The sequence below is a fragment of the Dryas octopetala genome, chromosome 6, assembly GCF_963921425.1.
Source record: "Dryas octopetala chromosome 6, drDryOcto1.1, whole genome shotgun sequence".
Taxonomy (NCBI): Eukaryota; Viridiplantae; Streptophyta; class Magnoliopsida; order Rosales; family Rosaceae; genus Dryas; species Dryas octopetala.
In genome coordinates, this window is record NC_141371.1 from 14970815 (window position 1) to 14984920 (window position 14106).

Below are 14106 nucleotides of genomic sequence, written 5' to 3' on the forward strand. Positions count from 1 at the left end.
ACATTTTCATCTTAATTTTTGTTTGTATAGCCACCATGTGCCAACTACGTGGGGTCCTTTTTCATGGCAAAATGGTTCCTTCTATTTAGATCTTACTATTTTTCCTACTTCATTTTCTTCTAAATTTGGATAAAAAATATATAAATTGACGGAATAATTTTAATTGACAAAATTGAAAAATAAGTTCTTAATTTTTCAAATTAAAAATTTAAGGATCAAACTGATAAAATGTAATAGTTTAGAAAACAAAATGGCATTAATTCTTTTTTTCAATCATAGGCTTCCATTTTCCTCCATGCGATTGTTTCAATTATTATATGCAATTCACATGTCTCTGTTTCCCCTTGTCAATACGGTTTTACCAAACAAGTATTTTTGTTCTTTTTACCAAACAAGTATTTACCTTACCAAACCAGTTCAAACCGTTTTGCTTGAAAGTCAAAACTGATTCACGTTTTACTGCGACTTTGTGCTCTGTAGAAGTCAAAGCCCACATCAATAGTGAATCCAGGAAAGAAACAAAAGCCGAACAGAAATAAATAGAAAATTAGAAAGAATAAAAGTAACGTCACAGGCTGTGATATCTGTAACCTGCAAAGAAGCCTTATCCATTGGGTCCCACCTATGCCAACTTTGAATTTAATATATGTGCGCTCCCACTCACCCCCGATTAAAAAATAAAATAAAACAGGTAGCACCGATAATGCTAACGTGTCACGACAGGAATCAACCATTCTCGGGCTTGGGTGACAGACGGGTGAGAATAGTGTTCAAACGAGGCGCCGAGTTTTTTCTGAGGAAGCTAATAAATGAGTCATCATCCTCGTGGATCTCCCCAACTAGAAATCAGTGTTGTCTGAAATGTGAAAGGGCATGAGAGAAGTCGTGACCGAGTTCACATTCGAGTCGTAACCCAATTGACTCAGTTTAATACCGCTCCACATTTTAACCCCCAACAAAAATTATTTCAATTAATTATTTAAGAAAGATAAAAACCCACAACGAAAAGGCACTTTCTTTCTTTCATGGAGGGGTTAAATTAAAACTTAAAACAGTTAAAAATATAGAAATAAAAAAAGAAAAAAGAAACACCAACTCCAACTCCAACTCAGTTTCTAAAGTCCCAAGACTCCCAACAAGAGGAGTACAAATTATAAAATTAATTTTTTTATTAGCTTGCTCCTTTTTCAAGGAGTGGTTTTGCAAAACAAAAACTCTCTTCTGGCCTTTTTGGGGTCTGCAAGCACAGCACCTGGTATTTGTTTAGGGAGAAGAGAGAGAAACACACACAAACAAAACCCATCCAATACTTTTCATTCTGTATGTTTCCCCTGAATAGCGTTATTAAAACTTTTGCATTAACTTATTTTTTTCTGTAGAAAATTTGGGGATTTTCCGGGAAAGTTTAGCCTGATACAAGAACAAGAGCCCAAGTTTTGTTTTGGTCAGATATTGTTTGGGTTTTCCTTATCGGTGGCGATCTTTCCATTTGTGATCATATATATTACGTAACCCATTTTGGCCTTTCAGAATATTATGTGAGAATTCAACTAACGTTTGGTCCTAGATTCTCCATCATCACATCTCCTACCAAAATCGTACCAAAAAAATACAGATTATTATCCTTATCTGAGTCTCTCCTAAAAACCACGCAAACATAACCATCAATTTCGATTCTCCCCATATCAAAAATCCTCATGAAAATCGATTGTTTTCATTTCTGATAGTATCAGAATCACATGAGAATTGGTTTTGCTGGTTTTGCTCATCTGGGTTTGACCACAATCTTGTGAGTTTGGTTTATATCTGATCTTTCAAATTCAATCTTCTGTGTGCGTCTGAAATTTGATTTAGGAGTTGCGTTTTGGACCATGGCGACCAAGTCTGGTGGGTCACTGAATTACTGGAGGAATTACTTTCGAACTGCGAATTCGGACATTTTCAACATAATCGACCATGCGATCATGGTGGCGGCTTCGGATTGCCCCAAGGAGTTCAAATTGCGGAGGGATCGAATAGCTGAGCGCTTGTTTTCGTGCCGATTGACCCGGTGCTTGGGCTGCGACAAGGTCGAGTTGGCGGTGCCTGGTGCTGGTGGTGATGAAGAGGATGATGACGATGATGGAGGTTGCAAAAGTGGGTTTGAGAGAGATGGAGGTGAAGTTGAGGCTGGTGCTAGTAAAGAGAGCAAGGTCAATAGCAATAGAGATGAACAGGGAGAGATGAACATGAACCAGCAGGTTAGCAATTACAGCTATGGATTAGCTGAGGCTTTGACTGATGAGATTGAAGAAGAGTCTCAAATTGTTGGGGAGGTCTTGAGGATCAAAGAGATCGTTCAGAATAGTGAAGAAGAGGTATACCCTCTGAAATTCTCTGCTTATCAGTTTCTGTTTCGTATTTTGTGATTATTTAGTTATGTGGTTTTTTAGATTTTTGAAATTGGTTTTGAAGGGTGTTCGAGAATTTTTGCTTTGTTTGGCTGCTGAGAATACTTTAGTTGTTCTGGTTTCTGATTGAATTGTTAATTATTGTTGTGGCAGTCTGATGAGGTATTGTTTGATTCTTTGAGGAAGCTTCAGTTGTTGGCTCTGACTGTGGAGACTTTGAAGGTTGGATTCTAATCCAGTTTAGTTATTGAATTAGAATGCCTTCTGTGTAAGAGCAATATTAAATTCCTCAATCAGCTCTAGTTTTTTGCTGCTGTATGGACTGAATAGAGTTCTTTTCCAGGCAACTGAGATTGGAAAGGCGGTTAATGGTCTTCGAAAGCATGGATCAAAGCAGATTCGTCATCTTGCTCGAACACTTATCGAGTATGAATTTATAAACCCTAGTGCGGCAGTGGATTATTTGTACTATGTGTTTGTTGGGAGGAAATTGAGTGCTAAGCTGTAGCTGCATTATAATATCTTCTAAAGTTTGTTACTTCCATTCTCTAATTCTTCTACTATTTACTATCTTTCCTTGTCTGTTTCTATGCATTGCAGTATCAAGCAGTTTTCCTTTTTTATTTTCTTTGTAGTCATTTGGGTGCATTAATAACCCAGGTGTATATTCCGTATAAAAGCACAGCATAGGTTTTATAACCGCTAAAGCACTTAAGCTTCATGGATGCCAATTAGAGCTAGGTTCATTGTACATTACAATATTTTCCTCATCTGTAACCAAAATTGGCATCAGATAATTGCCAGTTGCAGAGTACTGTGCATTCATATTTGTTGTGTTTACGTATTCAGTATCTATTGTTGTGCTTACTGACAGAAATCAACAGTACTCTGGTATTTTCTCCTTTGCATATTTGTCAAGACATGGAATCCATTTCCTTCAACTGCACATCTGTTGGCTCTTCTTATCCCAATGCATTTTTTTCTTTAACTCTTTTAGTGTGCTTATTCGCCAACTGCTTGGTGAGAATCCTTGTATAATGGATGAGTCATAACTCAGTTCACCTTCTTTGATCTGAAATGATCTTTTAAAGACACCATATTTCATTTTTATATAGGACCATGACCTGTGTCATTAACATTTTGTTTGATATCTTAGATTATGGAACCACTGTGTTTTAACTTTATTTTTGTGGATTGCAGTGGGTGGAAAGACTTGGTAGATGAATGGGTGAATGCTACAGCAGCTATTGCAAGTAGGAATTGTCGATTTTATGTTATTAGAGATCATGTATGTACCATTCTTTTCATTACTCCACTGGAACATGGAAGCTAATTTTAATTTTAACTTGTAGACACAGAAGCTATGTCAGATTCTGTTAATCCATCTATTGATGACGAAGAAGGACTCCCATCTCCTCCACTGGATGAAGGAGCTTTCTTTGCTACTCAAACCACAGGAATAGAGCTCTCACAGGTATGAATCTTCTTCCCCTCTTTCTTTTCTTATTGAGGAAAATAATCTTCTTTTCATTATGATGGCTGTAAACTGACTGGATTTATTCACATGGATGTCCAATAACTGCACTATGTGAAGTTCTTTGATGGCATGGATGATGATGGAAGTAAGTTGAATTTTCAAGTTTTTATGCTTCTCTTTGATAGCTTTTGTGTTATTCGGTTCTTTATTAGAATTCCCCACTTATTGGATTCATGATTATGAACGGGGAATGTTGTTTCAGATCCTCGAAACAGTGGGGAATTCAAGTATCGTCAAAATGGAAGAAAACCATCACAGGAGAAACAAAATATGATGAGACTGAAACAACAGTCTTCAAATGAGGCAAGTGTGCTTACCAAGGAAAACAAGAATGAACAAGTGAAGAAACAAGAAATTGTTGTGAAGCCGAATAAGCCCTCAAACACCGACTCTGGGCCTGGCAGACCTCCCAGAATAAGTATGGAGCAAAAGGTCAATAATGAAACAAAGATCCAGCCAAAAACAGAAAAGGTTGCCATTCAAAAGAGGCAACTCACTGGTCAGCAGGATGTAAGTGCTTGTTACAATTACGTGTAGTTTTATATCTTTAGTTTCAATCTTTATCTGATTTATGTTATTGGTTTATAGAAATTCAAGTGTTCAGATGAATTTTCAGTCCAAGTGAAACTAGAAGCCACAAAAAGGAAACTCCAGGAGAGTTATCAACAAGCTGAGAACGGTATGTTCTGAAAAATATTTTGACTTTAACTTGATAAGGGTGGTAATTAATTTCTAGAGATATGTTTTCAATTAATACGTTGAAATGTCAATATTTGGTGGCTAGATGAATCAATGTTGGCCTAAGTTTGGGTGTTGAAGTGATGATCGATCTTTCTTTCAATAACATTTCAGTTGTAATTCAAGTTTTCAATCTCTCATGTATGCCTGTGTTCTCTTTTTGTTCAACAGCCAAGAGGCAACGGACAATACAGGTTATGGAGTTGCATGATCTCCCCAAGCAAGGGTTCAAGCAAGGGATTGGCCATAGGAATCCCCATGTGAAGCCTGGAAACCACAATCGGCATTGGGCACATGGACGGAGATAAGTTACTTTGTGAAGGAGACTGGTTTCAATGGCTTTTCCGAGGTTCTTCCATTTCAAATTTAGTGGAAGAACACACATACTCTCTGGCTTACTGTGGCTTGACCCACTTTTGCATCAAGAATAAGGAATTCAACCACCATTCTTGCCATAGAGGGGCTGTTTCTGATTTATAGGCAGGCAAACTTTTGAAACTTGCCCTAAACTAAATGCGTTGAGGTTTATAGAGGTCTTTTCTTTGAAATTAGGAGGCGGATTGTTGCTTATGAAGTCTCATTTGAACTTGGTTCTGAGCTGAATGTCTGTAGAGAACTCTGATATTTCACACCCATTTTAACTGACTATATACCCTCAACATTTTTTCTCACAGAATCAAAACTTCTACACCATGAGTTATATAAGTTACTTGGGACACAATAAAGTCCATTGTTATAACAATCATCTGTAAGCACCTTTATAAGAATGTATAAATTTAAATTTTCTAGTCTCTTTCTAAGGTCTGCACTAGTACTAGCTTTGCGGATGATATGATGGATATGATTCTCGTAAAGCTAGTCAATGTTCTAATTTTGGTCACGTGATTAGTTATTGGCAGATTGTTAAAATTTAGTTGTATCCAAGAATATCTAGGGAAATAGAATCATGTGAGTTTTTGGTGTGAATTCTAGTTAGTAGAGTAATAGGAGTGGGGCCATGTATCTATCATATGTATACAATATAAACTGTTTCTTTCAAATGGATAATAGATGGGGGTGGCTTACCTGGTAGTCTCAGTCCTGCACTTAAGCTAAACAATGAATATTGGAATGATATAATGTGATTCACGTGATGGGCATTTTCATTGTGTTTCTGAATTAAATATTTTGTAAAAGTCATTGTGGCATATTCCTATTTCACATGGAGGATGCTGCTTGGAAATTAATACCAAGTTACCAACTATAGAGGCGTGTGTGGTCGATTCTCCCCTACCACACTTTTGTGCCAACAACTACCAAATAAAAGATAAATCAGACCACATCTCCAACATTTTGGGGAACTTACAAAAACTTCCTTCAAATCATTTTCTCTTAAACAGTACATTTAAAGGTAAATTTAACCTATGGCCAAAAGAAAAAAAAAAGGCAAATTTAACCTATATGTGAACCAATAAGAGGTGTGTGTGGAGATTTTAGGACTTAGGAGTTAAAACCTTAATTTCTTAGAGAAGTGCGTAGCAAAAATAGAAAGGTGACTAAGAGCATCTCCAGTTTTTTTTTAAATCTTTCTTTAAATTCAAATTTTGGGAAAAAGACATAAAATGCAGATCCAACCCTATCCTAAAATTTTCCCAAATTTGAGATTTCATTAAAAAATTCTTCAAATCAAATTGAATGGATGAGGCTCTTCAAACTTTATCCAAATCTCCAATAATCAAATTTTAGACCAAAAACTCAAACAAAACAAAAAAAAAAAGGTTTAGAGAAAATTTCAACTTTAGCATTGGAGAACTCTTTCCCAAATCTAAATTTTTTCCCTAACTTATCATCAAATTGGAAAATAATATAGGAGATACTCTAAAAATCATAAGAATAAGCACACAATCCACAAGATTTACAATGTCCACTCGTAAGTGAGCTATATTCATGAGGTTAAGGATAAAATAAAGCATCCAAGTGTTTCCTCACTCACTCTTAGAATTTCATCCACATTGCTGGTCTCTAATCGTCTTATTTATAGTGTTCAATTTCAACTTATATAGTTATATTTCCACCCTCCTCCCCCCCAAAAAAAAAAAAGTATGATGTTCTAGTTCCGCTATCAAACACCTAAACTTAGAAACTACACAAACTTATCATATGTAGTGTCTTATAAAAGTCCATGGCAACACTAAATTGAGTTTTTTACTATTTATTATGAATTTTGAGACACGCTCGTTACATTATCATAAAACCAAAAGCTAGTTACTAATGGGGTTCAATTTCAGAATGTTACATGTAGTCACAACTTATTACTGAATTATAAATTCAGTCACAAATACATTTGTGTTGACTAACATTTCAGCAATTATGTTATACTATAACAAATTTGTCAGACTTGTGACTAAATATTCTGATAGTCATGTTGGCTATCATTCGAATAATAGCGTACTACATAAATAACAATATTTTTTTATAGAACATTTATGACCATATCTGGGTTAAAAAAGAAAAACATTTATGACAATATCTGAGTTGAAAAAGAAAAAACTATTATGACAATATCTGAGATAAAAAAAAATTAAAAAAAAAAGCAAAGCATCTAAGATAAAAAAACATTTATGACAATATCTGAGTTAAAAAAGAAAAAACTATTATGACAATATCTGAGATATAAAAAAAAAAAAAGTAGAGCATTTAAGATAAAAAAAACATTTATGAAAATATCTGGTTTTTGAAAATATGTTAGTTTGTGAAAAATTATAGTGGGATACCTCATTCATGACAATATCTGGTTTTTTTATATAACATTTATGACAATATCTGATTTAACACTTCTATAAAATTATCACAGATTGTGTAATTATCATAGTGGGATACCGCATTTATAGCAACATTTGTTTCTTATAGAACAATTATATATGACACTATTTGATTTAACATTTCTACAAGGATTATGTCATTTTATAAATTGATAATAAGTTAAAAATATATATATATGTGCATACTCTTTTTTTTTTTCTTTTCTTTTTTAGATTTAAGGGAAGGGGGAATCAAACTTAGATGTAGTGGGACAAACTCTACAACCCTTTCAACTAGACTACCCACCAACTCATATATGCATACCCTTTATATATGCATGCTAAAAACTTGTTTTCATATGCGGACCACTATTGCCTCCACTAGCGCTAGAGATAGGATTATAGGAACTTATACTTGTGGGACATGATGAATAATCTCTAAAATATTGAATAACAATATTTTCATTCATAAAAGAGAAAAATTATTGCAATATATAAATTTATATGTCAGATTTTCATATTTCGAAAATGTTGCAATATAAAATCATAAGCAATATAATTGGATAGAGCTTTTTCATTGAGGTATGACTGGTGGGATTTATTCTGCATTGTAGTTTAATGATCAAAGCCGTCTATTTTCCAAGTCTCAATCCAAGGATTATCTTTATAAAAAATTAGATAAATCGGAAATTATTTAAACGTTTGATTAAAGGGTTATCATTTCAAGTGTAAATTGAATTCACTATGTTCGTAGATTTATTCGATCATAATTGGATGTCTTATTGGTTTCCGATTTATCTAATTTTCTGCAAGGATGATCATTGAATTGAGACTTAAAAAATAGATGGCTTTTATCATCGAATTACAATGTGAAGTGGATCCCACAAAACATATCTCATTATGCTTAAGATGATGTATACCTCAATAGAGGAGCCCTCTAATTGAATATATAATTTTCAATATGCATACAACCAAATTTTTCAGTCACCCATTGATATCCCTTTATGTTACAGAGGAAATTCAATAATTAAAGAAATATTAATACTAACAATAACAATAAGACTAACACCAGCACTAACACTAACACTTATATTATAACATTAACACTAACATTAGTTTGTTTAGAGGGAGGGAGATCAAACTTGAGTACAGTGGGGCAAATTTTATAGCCCTTCCAACACGGCTACATTAACAACTAACACACTAACATTAGTTTAGCACATTACCTAACTCCTTTATGAATTCATCTCATAATTAATATAAATTAGTTAATAATTATATAAGGCTAAAATATTTTTAGTTTGATTTTTTTTATTCATAATAATTCATAAAAGTTAATTTTTATAGCCCAAAAAGAGAGAAAGTTGTAACAAAAATATAACAAACCTTAATTAATATATGAGAAATTAATTAATAATGCATTCAGATTTCAGTGTACTAATTAATTTCATTTCAGCTCCAACAAATTAAACCAATGCATAATGTATTCAAAGTTTACTTAATAATGTCATTCAAATAATGTAAATTTTAGTTAAAGCCCATTCCCTTCTATTTCAACTCTAACAAAACCAATGCAATAAATTTCAATCTAACAATTTAATTAAAAAAATTCTATAAACTCTTAATTTTCTTTAGTGGTCATTCATCAACATTCATGAATTCAATAACCAAATAAGTAACAAAATTGCATCCAATTTATACGAGTATTGAGAAATAATAATACCTAATTTATGGAATCGGGAGTCCAACAAGGAGTACGGCGGCGATTGTGTGCAGACGTGATGCTGATGGAATACAACTATGGAGATAATCGAATACAGCTATATCGACTAGTAGAATACAACCATTTCGACTAATAGAATACATCTGCAACGAAATCGGAACATCGTCGGTCGAAGAGGGGAGAGGAAAGTTTAGGGGTAAGAGAACTGAAAGAGATTTGAGGGAATAGGGCTGAGGTGTCCTTCTAACACTTTGTCAAGAAGTATATATATTTTTAACACGGCCTAAAATGACATTTACGGTAATGTCATTTTAAAAAATAAAAAAATAAAAATGATGTGTACACCTCAGTTACGTTTTGATAAAATCCCTCTAGAGACATTTATTCATGAAATGAGGAAAAAATTGTGGGGACGATACTAGTAAACCTTAAAATCATCCTATATATATTTAATGAAAATCTTTTTGTCACTGGCCTATACGACTCCGCCACTAACCTTCATAGGGAAAAAAAATCATTTTCATCATGTAAATTAATCCTTTTTTATAACCACTAACAAGAAACATTTATTTAAATTGATTTTACAACTACTAAAATTTGTACTTGAACATTTACCCAAAAAACATTTTTTTTTTACTATTCACTACTTTTCTTACAATTTTTTGTTTTATTTGTCATTTTATCATTTACTATTTTAAAACTTTATTGAAATTTCTAAGTATGTACTAATATACACCTTAGAAGGAGGATGGTGAATAGGTTATACTCAATTTTCAATCCTATCAAAACAACTACACTCAACTCACAAATAATGTACCTGCAAGAAGACAATAAACAACAATCCCATGATGCTCAATAGTTGTATTTTGAGATCTTCTAAAGCTCTAAGGATTATGGTCAAGCTACTATTCTTTATACAAGAAATATATTCTTCAATGTGACTGATCATTTTAGATAAGTATATATATATATATATATGTGTGTGTGTGTGTGTGTGTAAATCAATTCAACACATATGCAAAGTTTTATTCAATCAACCCAATTAGTTTGACAAGCACATTGCACAAGTCATTTAACGTGGAAACCCTCATCAAGGTGAAAACTATGAGACACTATTCCAAGCAACACAAACCACGATTAAAGAAAGAGTTACAAGACACAAAGACTTACAATGGACACACCACTGCTTTGCATAAGAAACCCCCCCAGCCCCCCGACTCAATCCTCAAGATTTAAGTTGTCGCCACTACAACGATCTTTAGTTGGTAGATCGGACTCACCAACACATGATCGTGTCCATGATGACCAACAATGACCCGTAGGATGACCAACACATACATGAACCAATGGTGACCAACAAATGAGCAATCATCAACCACTCCTATGAAACGATGAATGCATAAGATATGTCATGCGAGCATTCAAAAATTAGTTTTCTCCAGAACATAATTTCTAATACATATAGGTATATGCATAGATTAAGATAATGTGAACATACAAGGTATGAAAGCAAGCATCAACTAACAAAACCTAAAATCATTATAGAGATCGAATAAGTTTTTTCCAAAAACATAATCAATGGAGATTTACCCAAAACTTGATTTTTAGGGCATGAATCAAAGTATCAAGCGAAAAGGAAAGTAAGCATATTATTGATTCATGAACAACCTAACCATAATGTGTGTATGAAGATTCATACATGAACATATCATACAATCAAGTTTTTCCAAAAATTTGGAAAGGCTATGGCATGACAAACAATAATGAAGGATATTCTAAGATGAAAAAGCTATTGAATTATGAACAACTTAAAAACAATGTTGCAAGATATATTAGCTTCAAAATAACATTAATAGAGATTTTCTCAAATCCAAAAACTTAAGGGCTAAGTCAAAATTTAGAGCAACAACAAAAGAATAATATGTTAATGATTGATTTAACAACCTAGAAACATAAATGCAAACAAGTACAAGCTATAGCTAGAGTTGCATTTATAAAGATTAGGAGTGAAAGGATGAAGAAAAAAGACCTTGGATTGTAGCTCTCAAGTCTCTAAATGTTTCTCCAAAATCTTATGTAGATGACGAAAATTATATTCTCAAGCTTTGTCTACCAGTTGATTGGTTCTTATAACCACACAAATATGTATGACCTCTAATAAGTCTACACTATGAGGAGATGAAGAGATGGACTCACAATAGAAGGAATGTGCTAGCTTAACACTCTGGTGTTTTGGCCAGAGAGAAAATAAGAACATAGAATAAAATCTTGCAGTAACTCAAGTATTTGTGTGTTCTTGTGTACTTAAGGCTCTATTTATAGAGTTAGGGTTGTAACTAACACCCTAAGGGTGGCTGGCCAAGGGTGAAGCCAAATGGGTTTTAGGCTTCATCTTTTATTTAATTAACTTTTAATTAAACTATTTCAACTAAGAGAGAATTATAGCAATGACCCTCAAACTTTACATTGAGCATCACTTTGATCCACGAAAGTTTTTTTTGAATTTTATAGTCTACATACTTTTACATGTGTATTACTTTAGTCCATTATGTCAATTTCATCTATATTTTTTCGTCAATTTAATTTAGTCACGTATATCACATTGTGGAAAGAAAGAGGAGGTGAGTTATCATTTCTATCTTTCAAAAGTGGCTCAAATGCTTGACACATGACTAAAATTGACGGAGATAAAGTGGATGGAATTGACAGTTGACTTAAGTGATAAACAGGTGAAATTTCAAGGACTATAAAATTCAAAAAACAAGTTCGTGGACGAAACTGATACTAAGGGTAAAGTTTGAGGATCATTGTTGTCATTTTTTCTTCAATTAATTTAAATATGGCCATCATTCTACACTTCATCATTTATAAAATAGCCTAATTAATGAACTCTTTAATAATTATGTCTATGCTTGGTTTATAATCTTTTAGGTTCTAATTAAATCTGGTAGTGGGGTTATAACACCTTTCTAACTAAATCCAGCCTGGGCAAAACTCCTAGCAACATATCATGACTATCCGGATTAACCAAGAGTGATGCCTAGCAGCATAACATGGCTATCCAACTTAATCAGAAGCAAAAGAATCCTTATGCTTCGATTACAATATAATACAGTCTCTCTGTCATCCTATGTTCCGAATATAATAGTTGGGTATGGAAGTCCGTCAACCCTTATTATGATTCTTTCCATGCAGGCATACCTTATGTGAAGAATCCAATGGATCAAGGAAGCTTAGTCTTTGATCACTCACTCTGGCCAGAAATTCCTGAATCTAAACATTGGCTGCCTTTGAGAACACCTCCCCTATTACCAGAAGTGACAAATCCTAGCTTTATTGAACACGCACCTACTCCCACACACTAGTGTCGCTACACTGATCATTTGAGATCGATTCTCCTTTACTTTAACTAGAGATAGATCATGATAGTCGTACCAGATTTGATATTGCCCAAATATCAATCCTACGACCAGGAAAGTTTTAGGATTAAATACTAAAGGATATAAGTCTCTTGTTCCTAACTTTTTTAGGACATTATTTCCTTAACTTAAACACATTGAACTTTTTTTATGCTTATTTCACTTTATATAAGGATATATAATGGATATGCAAGATGTGACATAAAAGACAAGTTTGCCCTTGATTGATAAATACATTTTAAAAGTCTATCATATGGGCAGCCCAAGGATTCACCTTAGGGCATATATCTAAGAAATGGGTAACTAATAAACACCCTATGCATTTAGCATGTTTTTAAAATTTCACCTTTAGAATTCACATGAATACCCCCTCTGATTTCATATTCATGCTCATTAAAGTCAATTGAGAAGCTAACAAAGTAAATGAAAAGTCTAAAATATGCTTATAGTGTTAGTTTTGTAATAAAAAATAAAAAAGAAGGTAAATTGAAAATTGAAAAAGAATGAATTACGAGGACACCCCCTAAGGTTAAGAGTGTTTTTAGTATAAACCTTAAACTTCAAGAAATTACAAAATCACCCAAACATTCAAACACAATAAACTTAAATAATAAATTAACAAATTAAAACACTCCGAAAATTTCAAGATAAAGCTTTTTGAAAATTTAAAACATCTAATAACTAAAACATTTGTAAAATCTAAATTTAAAACATTAAAACCCAAAACATTTATAAGAGAAATTTTTTTTCTAGTTTATTAAAATGTTAAAACGCTAAAAAAATATACACCACAAAGTTTAAAACATTTAAAACTATTTTGAAATAAATTTTATTGGATCAGCATTAGGAATGGATTTGGAATTTTTTTTTAAAATAAGCGATCGGGTATGGGGTGGGAATGGTATTGCAATTCCCATCCCCAAACCCGAATTAAATATATTTTGTATTTTTATTATATTATTAATATAAAAATATACAACGTGCTCTAAAACTAACTAGTTAGCAAGTTAATACAAAGCTAACCACTCTGTTGGGCTCATCGCACAATATAATTTCAAAATCTGAACCATCCATTTTTTAGACCCTACTTCACAGATCATCTCTGTAAAAACTCTCCAAAATCGAAAGTCATTTAGCAATTTGATTATAATAACAACTATTCATATACTTTTATCGAAAACAGTGTTCGTCTATTTATTTGATCACAATTAGATGACTAAATGATTTTTGATTTAGTTAAGTTTTTACAATAATGATATATCTTTGAAGTAGGGTCTAAAAAATTAATGGTTCGGATTATAAAATTAGTTATGTAGTGGATCCAAAAGCATGGTTAGCTTTATATTAACTTACTAACCAGTTAGCTTTAGAGCACTCCTCTAAAAATATATATTATAATAATTTTATTTATATAATATTTTTAGGATATTTTATATTATTAATATAAAAGATATATAACTAGTTTTAGACTATCATTTCATTTTGGTCAAATATGAATTTTTTATCTTTAGTTTTATTT

At 32.8% G+C, this 14106-nt stretch overlaps 1 protein-coding gene across 1 annotated transcript; it reads left to right on the forward strand.

Moving 5' to 3' along the window:
• The first annotated feature begins 949 nt into the window (after positions 1 to 949).
• Positions 950 to 5451, forward strand: LOC147282720 (Transcription elongation factor (TFIIS) family protein). The gene is made up of 9 exons (XM_086246231.1): positions 950 to 2357; positions 2544 to 2612; positions 2734 to 2816; positions 3591 to 3643; positions 3743 to 3864; positions 3985 to 4012; positions 4130 to 4437; positions 4516 to 4606; positions 4837 to 5451. Exons 1-9 carry the CDS (start codon positions 1872 to 1874, stop codon positions 4971 to 4973), a joined length of 1377 nt encoding a protein of 458 aa, XP_086102357.1. The 5' UTR covers positions 950 to 1871; the 3' UTR covers positions 4974 to 5451.
• The last annotated feature ends 8655 nt before the right edge of the window (positions 5452 to 14106 follow it).